This window comes from Morone saxatilis, unplaced genomic scaffold (assembly GCF_004916995.1).
Source record: "Morone saxatilis isolate NCDOM2014 unplaced genomic scaffold, NCSU_SB_2.0 Contig17, whole genome shotgun sequence".
Taxonomy (NCBI): Eukaryota; Metazoa; Chordata; class Actinopteri; family Moronidae; genus Morone; species Morone saxatilis.
The window spans coordinates 27496754-27514534 of NW_023339729.1; the positions used below are offsets into that span (position 1 = coordinate 27496754).

The window sequence follows — 17781 nt, forward strand, 5'->3', positions numbered from 1 at the left end:
TACACAAAATGAATAATTTATTACATATCCAGTCGGTGATAAAGTGAGCAAGAATGTGGAATAGTAACTGTTGATGATGGTCTTATGACTGAAACAGTAACGTTTCTTTCATATTTCTTCACACTTTGTCTGATTTAGAAGTTAAAAACTGTCCTTGTTCACATCTGAAGAGTGTCTTCTAGATTTTACTGGGGGGCATCTGAGGGGACTGTTCACTTTGGCTACACGTACCTACACGACACACGTCGCACCCCTCTTAGGTCATGCATTATTCCCCTCACCAAATGTTTTTGGTTCTGCCCCTGGAGGGAGAGATAGCCATGCTGTTTGCCATGTGTTTTAATTTTAATGGACTCACGCTGCTCTGCACCACTCAGAGTTGGAAAAGATGTGGTTCAATGTCACAGACATTTGTTATTTCAGCCAATATTTTATGTCAATATACTCTATTGTATTTTTCTATTTCTATGCCAATAGTCGGGTCAATTCATTTTGTTAGTATTACTACTTTTTAAAAATATTTTTTATTTAGCTTTTTATCAATGCTTTTACCCAGAATACATTTCAATCTTTTGTTTTTAGCTTTTGAGTATTTATGGGCTTGTATTATACATATATCATATACCTTATCAGATTTAATACTATTTTAATATGCAAATGAATTATCAAGGGAAACCCTCTGATATATACTGAGCATCAAAAGACACTTACTGATTACATTGTTTGGCTGAGCAATACAATAGGGTAGAGAGAGACTGCATGTATTCGGCAGTAGGAAAACTGGCTGACAGGCCAGATAGTGAGGACAGTAATCTAAAAAGCACATTAAATACACATTTGCATTTTTTTTTAATCCAGTGAAGTTTCTTTCATTTTTAACTAAATTTACTGCAAAATTGCTGCCTAGGGTATGTTCCTCCACAGTTAATGTGTCTCTTCCTAGATAATATCTCAATTCCAGAACAGCAGAAACAGCACACAACTGGCTCACAGGGTGTAAACACACACAAAACGGGGTCGCCTAATGAAGCCAGGGCTTTCCAAAAACACAAAAGAGTGTGATGGCCTGTAAAGACAAAGGGATGGAGAGGGAAAGATAGAAGGAATAATATGACCAAAATGTTTCCGTCTACATAGAGAGAGACATAGCGGAAGAAACAGAGAGACAGAAACAGTGAGACAGAAACAGTGAGACAGGCAATAAGAATTAAAATAGCTCAGAAGAAATCATTTTGCAAAAAAGGGGTACAGAAATAACCAACAGCGATTTCCTCTAACGCAGCCACAGTTCTAAAAATGGATCGGAAGCGGCAATAATAAAATCTACATAGTAGTGTATCTCAAATAATATTCACCAACACCATCGCAGCTGCTCCAAAAGCCTGTGCAGATGGGAGAGAGAGGACCCCCTCGCCAGATTATTAAGGTGCTGGGTGTATATATTGAAATGTATTAAAATTAAAAAAGAGTTTCTGCACCTGCACAGCCTCAATGTGAGTCACTTTCTTAGTCTAAAACAAAGTAAATCCACTGTTATTGATTTATTCAGTAGTTCAACATTTTGTGATGTGTAACGTCATCATTTTGTTTAGGAATTGCATGCAGAGAGGACATTGTGTATTTGTCCAAATGCTGGTGTCATCATTTACTTTCATACTTCAAACCAACATGGGCGTTATCATAGATCAATCTGCTTTCATAAACATATCTATTTAACAATCAGTATAGGCATCTAAAGAACCAACCCTGAAAACAAACACATTTTAAAAGAAAATCATTTTCCAGATTACATTTTCTGTCAATTTGATGAAGAAATGCTGATGCCGAATGCATCTGCAAAATGTTCACTGGCAATGTATTTCATTTGTTTTCCTACAATATCCACTCTTGCAATACAACTCTGGTCTCCAGTATTAGAGTCGTGCCCCAACCACTTCCCTGAAACTTGAATGCAGTACAAAATGTACCTCCATCTTCGCTGCAAAAAAAACCCTTCCGTCTGTAAGCGCCTGTGGGCATAATCCACACAGCAATTATGTTTCTGCAACTTGAATCTTTCTTGTTTTTTCTGTCAGTTCTCCCACATTCTCATGTCACAGTGCAGGGTGCCTGGGTTGAAGGTCTGAGGCTACCCCTCGCTGCTATTTGGAGCTCCAATTTGTAAAGTTGCCTCATGAAGAGTAAATATACCAAGTTATAAATGGCTCCCATATACCGAGCAACTGCCCTATTAGGAAAATGTATACACTCCTACTGTAATATGTTTAAGAATATGGAATATACACATATCCAGCGGTAGGGTAAATGTGTAGGAATTGTCTTGGTATACAGACACAATAAATATTAACATAGATCAGCCTGGGCAGTCTGGTGCTGAGGCCTATGAAGAACAAGTTGCCTGACAAACGATTAGAGAGACTCCTCCTCATGAGGTATAACCACTGCTTCAGCAATAAACACGTTGAATAAACTGGACCAGTCTACTATAAAGCCATAGTTCGGTGAGAGAGTGACTTGAATGTGTTTTGTTTGAGTGCGTGACAATGCATCTCAAGCCATGCTGTGGAGTAATGCAGAAGTAATGTAACAAAATACTAGTTTCTACAGGGAGTAATTATCTAAAGTAATGCTTGACTTTTAAAAAAAGTAACAAGTAATGTGTAATATATTACTTTTTTCGAGTAACAACCCCAACACTCGCCAGTGCAGCTGTGAGTGCACCCCTTGTACCTGTCCTTGAAGAAACGTCTAAAGCCAAAGGCCACCAGCTTCAAAGAGGCCTCAATCACAAAGGTGGAGGTAAAGAAGTAGTTGCAGTACTTCAGCGCAGTCTCCAGAGACTGAGATAGAGGGAAAGAGGGGACAGAGGTTAGAAAAAAGCTAGCAGGAGTAATAGACAGTTAATTTCCTGTCTCCATCTCTGATCTTGACTGTAATAAACCAGTGAATTTTACACCTCAGTTTATAGCATAACCTTGTATTTGTCCACAGTAAGATCTTGTAATCTGATTTGTTGTTTTACTTTAATGTCAATAAAATAATCTTTGTAATTGTGGAGTTGAGAGCGAAAGACAGAAAATAACATACAAGTAGAGATGAGAGTTGTTTTTCAGTGAATCTGTTCTGTCAATGTGAGAAAAGTATCTTGCCAATGAATCTCTTTTAATAGAAGATAGCTTAATTTAGACAGACATCTAAATTATGTCAGACGCTGGGGAGGAACAGAGAACATTTTTTTCTTTCTACCACACTGGTATGAATGAGTCAGATAGAAATTGAATCAAAAGTTTAGAATGTTCAATGTAGATATCAAACCTTATCATCACAAGCACTGGAGCCCAATTAAGGAAGAACATAAATATATGCTATGTGGGTATGTTTATGCAAATGTTTTACCAATAACAGTGTATAGTAGTCAATTCAAGTCAGTAAGTCTATTTACTGTATTGAGGTAAGACCAAAATGACCCAAAATATTTATATATCATAAATCACATTGTCCTAAAAATGATGGTATCCATGGTATCCATTCACATTATTAGTCTATTAGTGTATAATCTGATCATAAGCAAAGCTTTTAATCTTTAGCTAGTCAGATACTTTTAACACATCTGTAAAGAACGTGTATCCAACTGAACAGTTTCCACATAGTCTGCAAACGTTACACGGTTTCAGTCACATTTTAGGAAATGTTTGGTGAATATGAAGCTTCTGCCAACAGCTTATTATTTTAGCATAGCTTTAGCATTGACAACTTATCCTTGTACATTTTCTTGTACAAATTCAACAAAGGAGCTAACTGACTGCTGGCTGTAGCTTCATAGTTAGCAAACAGATGTGAAAGTTACATTGATATTTTAATCAAATTCTCAACAAGAAAAGCAAATAAGCATACATTCCCAACATTTTAAACTTTTATTTTAACTTAGCCAATCATGACTTGGCTAAACAAGGTAGACTGCAACTTAAGCATTTACAAAAGTTTGTGCTTAATTTATTTTACGGTTTGTGTTATGGATTTATCATAAGACTGTGGGGAAAAGAGAAATTTAGTTTTAAGGCAAACAAAAATAACCTTATTGGTTGACTTTCTCAAAATCCTCAGTGTGTGAAGTTAAAGAATCATAGTTTTTAGAGCCTAGATACACATTTAAACAGCCCTTTTAAGCTTCCAGCAACAGTGTTACCCTTCATAATAGCTTTTTTTAGTTATCTTACTCTACTGATTTCATTGTGCTTCAGTCCAGTGTTATATAGCTATAGAACATGTATGTCTTTGACTGTAGCCTGGCAGTTGTGGGTGGTAGCTTTAGACATCATTGGCAGCTCAAATAGTTGTTGTCAGTATCGGTGTTGGTAAAAGCTGGTGTAAACAAACTGAATAGGAAAAGTTAACTGAAAATAATGAGCTGTGTAGGTTGTCTCTGTGCAGCCAGCCACATAAGATGCTAATATTCCTTCAGCACAGGTCAATGCTGAAACCCAGCAGCCTCCAGACAAAACAAGTCACATTTAGCATCCATGAGCATACAGGCCTTGGAGAAAAAATGGAGGAGAAACAACTAGTGCATTACAGTATCATCTTAAAATGAATAATCATTTAAAAAAGTTTCTCCTTCACCTTTAAATTGGCTTATTTATGGTATGCTTTTTTCCTATAGTGGCTTATTCAAACAGTTACATTTCCTCCTGCAAGTGAAATAACAATTATATGTGAAATAAATTATAGATTATTTTATTTCAATGTATCGAGACAATTTTGTTATTTAGCAGGAATACCCTTAGTTGCCTATAGCTCGAATAGGTTACTGTCATTGATCTGGATATTATCCATCCAGGATGTCTTACTTTTTGATTCATCATATCTTATCTGGTGGCACAGTTCTGCTGAGACATGGGCTCATGCAAAGCCTATAAGAAACATACATTATCCCAAGAGGACAATGAAATATCAGAATCAGGATATAGCGGTATGGGTTGACACTGTCAAAGGCCTGTATTTTCCTTTTTTTCGGTTTAACTTAAAACTTAATTTTTAATTTTAAGATCATCACAGCCACTGAGAAACATTTTACATAACTAATACCCCAATCTGCCAGATTGTTTATATTCCAGCACGTGGATAAATGTTTTGGTTGTTGGCTTTTTTTGCTGCTGATTCAGAGCAGCAGGTTGGCAGCCTGCCTCTGGGAGTGCCCACTTTAAAAAAAAAAACTCTGCCCAGATGGCCCATCACCACCCACTCAGAAGCCCTTAAACAAGTCTGCTGTGTCTGTCTCATTCCAACACCCACACCCCAAGCATCTCTCCATCAGCATCAAGAAGTATGGTCACCTGCGGCTGACTGTAGTGCTCCAGAGACATGGTGATGACATTGATACAGATGATAAAGGTGATGACTAGGTCCAGGTAGTGGCTGGTACACAGAGTGTGGATAGCCAGACGGGCTGGACCGTATGACGCATAGTAGGGCAGCTTCTGGGCCTCTGGAGAGAGACAAAGTCAAGACGTAAGAGAGACAAAGTAAGAGGAAAAACAAGGCAAGGAAGGATTTGGATCAGTGAGGAAGTTTAAATGTTGAGGGGGAAGGGATATGAGGAGATGAATGGGGAAATGAAAGCACATAATCAAGGAAAAGGGAGAGGAAACAAGAAGACAGGAATAATGTAGGAACAATTATTCCAGGAGACGGGAAACGAAGGACAAGAGCAAAGAAAAATGAGAAATGGACAAAAGAGAGATACAGATATTTGTTTTTTAAAAATGATAAGAGTGGGCGCCCGGTTAGCTCAGTCGGTAGTGACCCACATACGGAGTTGCTGCAGTGGCTCGGGTTCGAATCCGACCTGCAGCCCTTTGCTCTCTCTCCCTCTCTCTCTCTACCCCCTTTCCTGACGATCTTCATCTGTCTCTATCAAATAAATAAAAGGCCAAAAAAATAACTTAAAGAAAAAAATGATAAGAGTGTGCAGAAAGCACAGCACAGACAGAATGATTTATGTTGGCCAAAAAGGGAGAAAAGGAGGGGCAGAAAAGGCAGAGAGGGAGATAAAACTATGAAATAATATGAGGAGAAAAAGTTAAAAAAAATATGAGAAGGAAGTTAAGTAGTTTAAAATGAGTTGAAGTAGTGACTCATTCAAAGTCATATCATTGAGGATGTGTGAGTCTTGGACATATGCCATTTGGATTGGACCTATAGTAGGAAAGTCTTTCCAAAGCTTTGAGTGACGTGTTACTCGTTATTATTTTACATATTATCTAACTTGCTAGAATACATTTTATTCTGAAGTGGTTAACAAACATTTAAAAGAGAAATTAATACTTTTCTTTGGTATTTTTGTATATTTAATCTATTACTGTTCTCTACTTTTCCTCTCTAGATTTAATGATCCCTCTATTCCTCCACTGAGGCTATATATTTTTTCCAAAAGGGCTCCCGTTATTCATTCAGTTCTCCCTCCACTCAGTCTTGCTCTCTTCTTCCCCTCCCAGGAGGTTTATGTGTCTATCTGTTCTTCTCCCTCCCTTCTATCCTCATTTCCCTTGACTCTTTTCATCTATTCTCCTTTTCACCACCTCTTTCCTTTCTCCTCTCACAACTTTGCATTCCTTTTATTATTTTTCAACAACCCTCTACCATTATTCCTCCTCATGTTCTCCAAACATCATTCTCCTCCCCCTCCTTTCTGCCTTATTCCCTTCTTCCTTGGGTCTTACTTCTCCTCTTCTTCTCCATGCGACGCTGCCGTTTCTCCTCTCGTCTCCTGGCCTCTTCCACCTCTTGGTGCTGCCGGCACTTGTGGAAGTTCTCCACCACTACGCCCACGAACATGTTGAGGACGAAGAAGCTGACGATCAGGAGGAAGGATATGAAGTAGAGCAGCATCCATGGGTTGTTGTTGGTCACCGGCTGGGAAGGAAGAGTTGGGAGGATAAAGTCATGAGGAAGGGGAGAAAAACAGATAAAAAGAGATGAATTAAGGAACTACTGGCAAAAGAAGTTGGGTAGAGTATCTGAAGGGAAGTGAGGAAGATGAAAGGGAGGCACAAGTCTTTGAGGAAAAAGTAAATGGTAAATGGACTATACTTATACAGCACCTTTCTAGTCTTTCGACCACTCAATGTGCTGTACACTACATGCCAAACTCACGCACATTTATACACTGATGGCAGTGGCTGCCATGCAAGGTGCTGACTGCTCACCAGAACAGACAGCATCGGGAGCAATTTGGGGTTCAGAGTCTTGCTCAAGGACACTTCGACATGCAGCGAACCGTCAACCTTCCGATTAGTGGACGACCCGCTCTACCTCTGAGCCACAGCCGTCACAGTGAAGATGGATGGAGTGACGAGGCTTAATTCCACAGGTTTGCTTGCTTTATATGTTTTTACATTGTACTGTAACACTAATCCAGGATGGTATAGTGGCCCGGTGGTGAGCACTGGTGCCTCACTGTAAAGTGCCCCTGGATTAGAATCCACCACCCAGACTGGAGTTTGCATGCCCCTCCCATGCCTGCTGAATTGAATTGAAGATAGGTAATTGTCCGTGGTTACTGTGAGTGTGAATGTTGGTCTGATTATATGTTAGCCCTGTAAAAGTGTGGTGACCTGTCCAGGATCTACACAATATGAGCTGCGATTGGCTCCAGCCCCCTGGGACCCTGCACAGGATAGGGACAGGGCAAGGATGGAGCTATTTATACGGTTGAGTGCAGGATATACATTTAAATTCTTAAATTTTGTAGACTCACATCTTTTTCGGAAATACTTTATAATATTAGCAATAATGTATACTATATACAATAATGCATACATAGGGCTGATTAGAAAATACAATAAGTATAAGGTGCCGTTTCAATATCAGTTTTTGCTCTGGGTTAGTTTATCATGTTATAAATGTAATAAGCATAGAGTGAGGGGAACTCATCTATTTTTGTCCAGACACATCTGAAATATTAAAATAAGCCTCTCGTAGTCTTCCAATTAACCAAGACACTCCACAGCCAGTACAGTTCAAAAATCCTGGAGCTGCCACTATTAGAAAAAAATGACAGGGGAACAGAATAAGGCAGGGGAGGGAGACAATGTGAAGAAAAGATGGGGATCATTGGGTGTCGAGGTAGTTACTGCAAGTAGTCATTACAAAACAAAAATCAAGTTCAGGTGCAGTAAAACCGGAGATGAGAGTCAGATTTTCAATTTGGAGGAGCGTTGAGTGTTGAAAGCACAGGGTGGAGTGCAAATGGGATTAGTCATTCAGAGCCATGTTGGACTGCAGGGAGGTTTCTCCCCGAGGCAGGTAAACTGAATCATCCAAAATGATGGCCTCTCTTTAATAGACTTCCTAATAGATTTTCAAATAAAACCAATTCTAAAGGAAATCGGTTCACTTTGTAGACACTTCAGAAGACTAATTTGCATCGTGTCATCAGACTTTGTCATGGAAGTGATTGAATGTGTGCATGACTTGTGGGGGTAAAGTTAAGTTTACTGAAATTTTAAACTCCTCTGAACCAGTAAATTATGCAGACAAGACTGTATTTTACAACCTAAGAATCTCTGAAACCACTCTTAATGTTGGGTAGGTTGGTGTTTCAAGTGCGATGGATGAAAATTGAGAAGATTTCAGTCCACTGAGGCCTTTTAGTTTCACCTGTTGCTCAACTGGCAATGCCAGAAATCATTTTCTTGCTGATATTGAGCTGACACAGAGGCAGTTTGGACTGAGACTAGCAGAAATGAATGGGTCAAAGGCTGACCACAAGGCATTTACCTGCAAGTTTTACTCTCAAGCCTCGTCCAACGAGGTGACTGCAGTTTTTCTAATCTGGGCAGGGTGGATCTGTTTTCAGCCTTTTAATACTTAATGTTTGGTGGTATGATGGAACATGATTTCATCAGGCAGTTTGTTGCAGCATCTGAAATTGAGGATGCTGAGTCTTAAACCAAGCTCTCAATTTGCCTGTCAATCTTTGCAGGGTGTTTGCGCTCACTTTACTGGTATTTGATAGTTAATAGTATACATAGAGGAAATATGGGAGTATGGGTTATGCTCAATCAGAACTAGTTTGTACATTGTTGTCGGACCACATTGGAAATTAAATATGATGTTTCAAATGAATAAAGCTGCCCTCGATTAACAAGCAGTTCTGATGGAGTATATTGACAGCTTAAAGGGGATAAAATGCAGTAATGGTCCCCCATCTGAAATCTTAGTCCCTGTTTTACCTCAACTCTAAGAATAAGGTGAAGAGTGGATATTCTTGGAGCTAGATGAGGATTATTGGTAATCTGATGGGGATGCCTCCAGGATGCCTCCCTGTGGAGGAGTTGTGGGCACATCCAATTTGGTGAAGATCCTGGGGTGAACAGAAGGATGGATATTATATCCCATCTGGCATAAGAACGTGTGGGATTCCCCGGAAAGAGCAGGAAGATGTTGGCATGTGAGCTACTTTTGTTTGGAAAATGGATGGCTAGATGGTAAATAAATAAAGTGTACCAATGCTGTATATGCCTTCAGTGCGTGTCTGTTATTACCTGCTGGTCAATCCCCACCGCATCCAGTCCATGGTACATGATGTTAACCCAGCCGTCTTTTGAGGCGAGCACAAACAGGGACATTAGAGCCTGAAGGAGACACACAAACGAAACATACACAAACCCATAAAACTTAATTTAGGTCTAAACTGGTTGATGCTACTGATTATTATTTGTGTGATAAAGTGCTTAACATAGAAATATGACTGAAGACATGACAACATAGTAACAATTCGTAAATACACATTTCATACACATATACCCGAAACCACTTAAAATGTGTAGTTGAGTATTCATATAAATTGATTATTATGCGATATATATCTGTATCTACATTCAAATCGATAATTACTAATGACAGCTGTGACACATCTTTTTGTTTTTAGTGTTCTATAGTAGGACCCAATTCAACACTCTGTTCCAATGTTAATATTCGTATACTTTCTAAATATAGATACAGTCATTTAGTAATAGCTTATGTGTAGTTTATTTTCCACTTTTAATTATTCCCTTTCACTACATAGTATAGGAGACATTCTGTCCTATAGTGTACTTATCATCATTATCATGTTTATCGTGTTTATGTATGTGCACCATGGTTTCTGTTTACATTCAGAATGAATATGTTCAAAACAATGTATTATTTCTCTCTTTTACCTGTCCAAGGTTGTCAAAGTTGTATTTGTGGTGAACCCATCGATAGCTGGCAGCTAGACAGTCAGACTTGTTAGTGATGTTCTTCACATCGAAACCCACACAGTAGAAGAACTTTCCTTTGAAAAGCTGGGAAGGAAAACACACATGGAGAGGGACATGAGAGGCAGAGGCATGCAAAGATACATTTTGATGAAGTCATGACAACACTTGTGTGTAAACCCACTTCTTTCACACGGCTTTTGAAGTAATTTCATAATTAGCATCTGTAACTGTGTGGATGAAGCCTAACTGAAGACTCCAAAAGCACTTGATATCAACAGTGTGGCTTTCCCTCGGGAGAGAAGATGTTTTTAATTCTCAATAATATTGAAAACATCAAAGAGGGGAGTGAGTAAAATAATGCACAACAGAAGATGCAGCGAGGATAATAACCTGAAACGATGTGGTGAAGATCAGGGTGGAATTGACAACTACATGCAAAAGAAAATTCAAGACTGCATTGATTAAATAAAAATGGGAAAAGCAAGCAGGGTATACATTGAACTCGCCTGCAAATAGGATACAAACATAAAATACTAATGATATAGCCTGTTGTGTAGACATTGTTAATACTGACAGTTTTAAAAAACCTACTGTCGTTTTATCAGTCATTTCTGACAATACAGTGACTTATTGACAGGGGATTGAAATAGTTTTTTGCTTTGTTTTTGTTTAGATACAATGTGATCTACTAATTGATAGAATATATATCTCGTTGTTTATATACTGTGTCTTGAGAATCTTTGTTGCTGGAATTGTACTGAAAAGGTTTGAGATCTCTATCTGTGTTCTTGAGTCCCATATCTCAAGGTAATTCCAATTAAATCTTGCAGAGAGTCTTCATAAATTGTTAAAGGCTTGTGAGATAACAATGACAAAGGTGGAGAACCTATAAATCCATATTTGATGGTGTTTACCTGAACACCAAGAATGCCAAAGATAATGAAGAAGGCACAGCAGATGAGTACGATGTTGCCGATGGGCTTAAGGGATGTGATGAGGGTCTCGACTACCAGCTTCAGCCCCGGAGCCCTGCTGATCACCCTGGAGGACCAAGAGAGAGATACAGGGAGACAGCAAGGGAGAGAATTAAAGATAATGAAAATGGCAAATGGTGGAGAGAAGTTTAAAAAGTGAAGAAATCTAAACTTTTAGACCTGATTTTATACAACTGAAATATGAGTTATTATCATCAAAAGTAAGAATAAAACAGGGCAACTGTGAAGTTCACTTTGATGCAGTAGACACTACTGTATGTAAAGTACATATATCAATGCAGCACCAACAGATTTGTAATAGTTTAAAAAAAGAGAGCCTGTACAAGAGAAGGAGTGTGGTATGGTGCATTTGTGAAAATGACATACTGCACAGACTGAATTCATTCAGACCTAAAATTACCTTATATGAATGTAATTTGAGCTCCTGTACCCTAGTTCACCAGCTGCTATCATCTCAGCTATTTTTTAAACTGTTTTAACTTTAAAGAAGTGGGAGTCGGTCACAAAATGAATCTGAAGTTAATCGGACAGAAAAGCAGGGAAAAATCTGCTTCACAAAATTACATTATTTTTGAATACATTTCTCTAATCTTTGTTTTTTGTCTTGTGAATGAATGGATACTTATTTAAGATGTTTCAAGTTATTCCAATCAAACAATCTGAAAATAAACTGACTGACTCTTTAGTTTGATTTTTCGCAATTCATGAACATACTGTATGTAACCAGTCTTGGGATGGCAAGTTGACATTTGTTTTGAGCCAAACACGTTGGGGGGCACAGCCTTAAACCATATGAGATATGTATAGAGAACTAGCAATACATTCAATTAGCAGACAGATTGAATTTGACAAAACGTACATTTGCTACTACAGAGTATATACGTTCCTCTTGCATGCTTGTATGCATTGCTTGCTAATACACTGCAATAACTGGCTGAGTGACACAGAATTGTCTGATATATTTCTGTTGGAGAGTTAGATGATAAGATTAATACTCTCATGCTTGTACAGTAAATATGAAGCTACTGCGAGTAGCAGATTAGCTTAGCTCAGAGAATGGAAACAGCTGTCTAACAGTAATAAAATCTGCCTATTAGCACAACTAAAGCTCACTAATTAGCATGTTATATCTTATTTGTTTAATCAATATAAAAAACAACATTTTCTGTTCAGGTGAGGTGCTGCTGTTAGGCAGATTGTATTACTCTTTAACAAAGTCAGGCTAGCTGTTTGCCCCTGTTTCCAGTCTTTATGCTAAGCTAAGCTAAATGTGTGCTGGCTGTAGCTTCACATTTAATGATTTACATTATTTGATCTTCTCAAATAAATCTAAAGCAAAGAAGCATAATTACTAAACAACAGAAAACAGAAACAGGAACAGAAAACACGACAGTTAGTCCTCCTAACCTGAGGGGGCGTAGCGTCCTGAGCAACCTGAGAACACGGAGAACCCCCAGGATCTTAGCCCCACCCGCCATTGACACCACGATGTCAATCAGAGACACAAATACGAGGAAACCATCGAGAATGTTCCAGCTGCTCCTTAGATAGGCTTTCTCCCCTAGGTACAGACCCATGGACACCACCTGGAGAGATGAAGGGACAGAGATAGAGAGTCTCACATAGGTAATGCAACAGGTGCCAGATGCATGCGCACACACACACAGTCATGTCAGCTTTTGGAGGAGAGGAGAGGAGAGGAGAGGAAAATTGAGGTGTTAAATCCAAAACAGTTAAATTTCCAAGGAGATAAAAGGAAGGAAGGAGGAGAACACCAGACAAGCAACAGCTCCTAAACCACAATGAGAAAGTGAATGTTCAAAAGGAAGAGGATATAACAGAGGAGGAGAGGAATAAAGGAAATGAAGAAAGGAGGGAAAAGGAAAGGCGATTAAAAGGGGAGTGAGTCTACTACATTTTCTGGCAGCAGAGGAAAAATCCACTCTGGGCGATCTACTAGCACATCCACATTCAAATTATGCATCATGGTCTTTGGAATGATGAATCCACAGCAAAATCTAAGTGCTGTGGATTTGTTTGTGCAGTTCACCAGCTTTTATGTAGACACTGAATTTTGCTGACTGTGTTCTAACTGAGGGAAATGTCTATGATTAAATTAAGAATAATTCAAGGAAAAGCTTTACTCTGTTTAAAGTAGTTTGGACTGCTGATGTTGCACTGTGCCACTTCAGTAGTCTGCCCAAAATCCTCTTAAATCACACACACTCTGAACTCCTAGCTGTCCGGCCACACATGACAACATATTGAGAAGGTGAGTGTTGGAGCTGCAAACATTGCAGCTGCACATATTTTGGTATGTCTGAGATTTATAGCCTGTCACCTTCAAGCTACAGCTGGATGGGAGGTCTCGCTCACTAGACGAGCCCTAATGGGGACTGAACCAGAAAGGGAGGAGGAGCAGGATAATATTCTGGAAAGAAAATGGGTGAGGTGGGGAATCTCAACAATTTTGTGGAAACAGTGAGACAGCTATCATGGGAGGAATGATGGGCGGAGGAGAAACGCAGAAGAGGCTCAAAGAGAAACATAGAAAGTTTTGAAATCAAAGAGTTGGTGAGGTTGGAGGAAAAGCTGCATGGCAGATGTTTCGACATCGTTTGACACCTGCCAGGTGCTTTCATGGCAATAACAACTTGGTGTGGATGTCATGTCGAAACAGAACTTTCAAAGGTGCAGCGGGTTTGTCTGCCTTGTTTGGCAGAAAATGCCACCAGAGAGATATGAGAAACAAAAGAAAATTCTGGGAAAGGTGTGTTAAGTGATGCTGTTTCTGTTTGGGAATGCAGCACAAGCACAATGATGGCTCACTACTACAAAATAAGCCGCTGAAAATGTATCATTTGAGTATCAAATAGTCACCTCCCGTAGGCTTGAAAGGCACTGAAGGTTTTGTAGCATGCTCCTTCATGAGCTGTAGTCAGCTTACAATCACACCAGTTACAAAAGATTTCAGTGGTGACCGCAAATGTGAAACTATATGAAAACTTCTGAAATCCCTCCAGCAGAGAAATGAATTATGCTGGAGGAGTGGTTTCAAAAGACATTTTGATGCCATTGGCACTTGTGGGTCAGTGGGTCACTATTGGAATGGTAAATGGTAAATAGATTGTACTTATATAGTGCCTTTCTATAGTCTCCAACCACTCAGAGTGCTTTACACTAAATGCCACATTCATCCATTCACACACATTCGCACACAGCATTGGGAGCACTTTGGGGTTCGACATGTAGCGGGAGGAGCCGGGGATCAATCCACCAACCTTATAATTAATGGATGAACCACTACCAGCAACAATACGTACCCAACTTTTTTATATCTTGTATCTTGTTTGCTCCAGATACACAACACAATAAAAGTAGCTAGTTCAGGCTATATATAGACAGTGTGACTGTCTCTGGTGTAGGCTTTCTTCTGAGGCTTCAGTCAAAATGTACTCTTTCTTTGTCATCTAGAAATATTTGTATACAACTCTGCTACTGTATTGTGTGCTGTAAACCCTAAACAACACATCCCACCTCTAAACAAACACCATGACTGTCACCACAGTAACTCAGAAGTGAGTGACGGCAGCAGCAGCAGCGGCAGCGGTGGAGGCATGATAACAGACACTGCCATGCCAACTGTTGTCAGGGCATCCTAACTCTATAGAAATAATGTAGAGTCTGGGCAGCGAACGGTGACAAAGACAGAAAAAGAAGAGAAATAAAGAAATGGCAAAGACAAAGTGGAAGAGAGCCAGATGCAGAAAGAGAAGGATGATGAAAGAAAGAGTCACCCATGTATCAGAAAACTAACTGAAGTAGTCAGTTTGCAGAATTCCATACGGCTCTTTTTAGGAACATAAAATCTTTCCACCTTGTTTTGACAGCTAACATGGTCCAAAACTCTCACTGTAAGAAAATGTTTCATCTGTCCTGGGGAGATCTGCACAGCAGCAGTCACTGTCATATCGTATATAGCAGGTCTTTTGTCATGTTTTGACAGGCTGAATAGCAAGTTATAATATGTCTGCTTTGTTATTAATAGCAGCCGACTATACTCAAGCCCCTTCGGGACTATTGGAATGCTGTGGGGCCTCCATTAAGCAGATCAAATATCGCCATGATAAAACATGATTCATGGGAAATCTATCGCAGGTTGATGCCAGCGCTATCATCAAAGCCTGCTCTTCTCCTCGCACACTACCAGCTGTCCTTTGGCTGACATTGTGAGTATGTCACATTAAATTCCAATTTAAATTACATTCAACCTCTATTTGCAATATCACATTGCAGAAAATACGGCTATTATTGTACTTCAGCGTTATTTTTGCAATCTGATGTTTAAGATTGAATTTGTAAAATCACATTGCTGCACATCGACCACTACACTCTTTACACTTTTCCATCCCATGTTCCAACAGTACCTTGTAGCCAGAATTCTGTAAGACATAACTTTGGGTGAAGAGTCTGACTGAGTCAGATTATTTGTTTTTGAAAACCTGACCTCAGTATAAAACAACATTTTTGAGGAAGCCCAGAGCGGCTAACTATGGCTGAGTTTTGGCCACCCTGGGCCGTGGCTGGCACCAGAAGGCCAGTTTTTGGCTCTGGCCTAGATATGGTTGCCAGAGTGGGGTAGCTGAGAATCAGCTCAGTTTAGCCAACCATGTCTCCTAGTAATTTAGATGCAATACATTTGTTTTGTCAAATGTGTTTTGAAGAAAACATATTGCAGACATGGTAAAGTGCTTATAGTGAGGTTGTCAGCATAGATGGTGGGTGTACTCAGACCAGGACTTGTATCCTGAGCCCCATGTGTATTTAACTTTTGGCAACAACATAACTTGTTTGAACATAATTATAAAAAATTATACAGTTTTTTTTTTTTTTTTTATAAAAAAAATACTTGTTAGTATAGGGCGGTAATGGTTCATGTGTTCACGCTGACCCGACACAGTCCAGTGCAGACAGCCACAGGCAAGCTTTAAGCCATATGCTGTTAGCAACATGTGCTGAGGTTAGCACAACAAACTGGAGTCGTGCTATGGTGAGGACAAATGAAAAGCCGGGAAAGGAGGATCCGTCTGGGTCCTTTAAATCAGTTGTTTGGGAACAATTTGGGTTGCCAGTCAGTTACAAAAGCAACTGACAGATAGTTGTGGATAAGACAAGGACATAGAACATACTCATTTTACTGCTTAATACAGTGCAATACAGAACTTGCACTGTTAAAAAGGTCCTTATTCTCATAATACAAACAGTATACCAAAGTTGTCTATGGGCAAAATGCTACCTTAGTTCCCAGCAAGTTCCCAGAATTTGTTTGTCTTGATGTGGGCACTATAAAATAAATGAACAGAAACATATCCTTTCCCATCTGTACTGAACTTGCACCAAACTGTGACTCCTAAGCCGGGGGTATGAACCGAACCATGACTTCTGTGTACTGTTACACAAGTTGGAAGTGAACATTTGGCCAATATGTTCTATACGATGGTGTCTTTAAATAAAAAGTATGGTCAAACTGTTTTGGCCACCTGGTAAGTATTAAGTGTGTTTGTGTCAAACCTCTTTTGCCTGAGTAAATAGTAATTAACATTCCCACTTCATTTAATTATTATATTTAATGTTATTAATTCATAAACCTGCTCATTACAAAACAAAATGTGTCTGTATTTCTTAGGTGGTGCACACTAATTACCCAGACAATGAGATGAGAAAAATGCTAATTATTATATTTTAAGCTTTAATCAGAGCAAATTTGCTGAGAACACACATCTTTTTCAGCTTCCTGCAGTATAAACACAAACCTTGGCAGCTAAAATAAAAGTGAAGAACATGAGTCATTTATTTTAGACTTTCTCAGTTAAAAGTGGAAAGTTTTATTGGAAGAGTTCTTACCAGCTAACACTAGCTGTGAAGCTTTTGGAATGCAATTTAGTAAATGGCATTCATTGTGCTCATGTCTTAAGTCTGGACATGCCCATAATGTTGCTCAGTGATGCTTTTTAAAGCTGAAAAAGGGAGATCTCAAACTGCATTTCTTTCAGCCTCTGTTGCTATAAGCTCACCAGTAAGTGTTATTAAGCAGTTTTAAATAAATAAATGATGCTTTCATGGAAACATATTTTTCTGTTGAAAACCCAGCAACACATATTTTGAAGCTGTTTCAGTATTTTCAAGTTTTGGATTTTGTCTCAGCCTCAAGATAATTTCTCTGTCATTACAGCCCCTGAAGTGAATGACTAGCCAAGGAACTAGGAAATGGACCAACTGAAATGGGAAAAGCTAGAGGTGACAGAGTGGTACAGTATGACAAAAAAAGTTGCATACTGTGATTTAAAATTTAAATTAAATCACAGAAAGTAGTGAAACAAAATGGCTGCTACACTGCTAGTATGAAACGCAGTCTGTCAGGCCTGCTTACATCTTATAACAATCAGTTTAACAAGTAGTAGACACAGTGTGACGAGAAAGTTTGTGTGTGTGTGTGAGTGTGTGTTTAGGTGTGTGCGTCTATGTGTGTGTGTGTGAGAGAG

At 39.1% G+C, this 17781-nt stretch overlaps 1 protein-coding gene across 1 annotated transcript in view; it reads right to left on the reverse strand.

Annotated features, from left to right (window-relative positions):
• Window positions 1-17781, reverse strand: part of LOC118326997 (voltage-dependent T-type calcium channel subunit alpha-1I-like) — a 156525-nt gene that overhangs the window by 30815 nt on the left and 107929 nt on the right. The window contains exons 21-27 of the mRNA XM_035660162.1: window positions 12647-12825; window positions 11159-11285; window positions 10203-10328; window positions 9546-9635; window positions 6720-6912; window positions 5334-5485; window positions 2731-2840 (exon numbers count right to left, since the gene is read on the reverse strand). Coding sequence (XP_035516055.1) covers window positions 2731-2840; window positions 5334-5485; window positions 6720-6912; window positions 9546-9635; window positions 10203-10328; window positions 11159-11285; window positions 12647-12825 — 977 coding nt within the window. The remainder of the gene's footprint in view (window positions 1-2730; window positions 2841-5333; window positions 5486-6719; window positions 6913-9545; window positions 9636-10202; window positions 10329-11158; window positions 11286-12646; window positions 12826-17781) is intronic.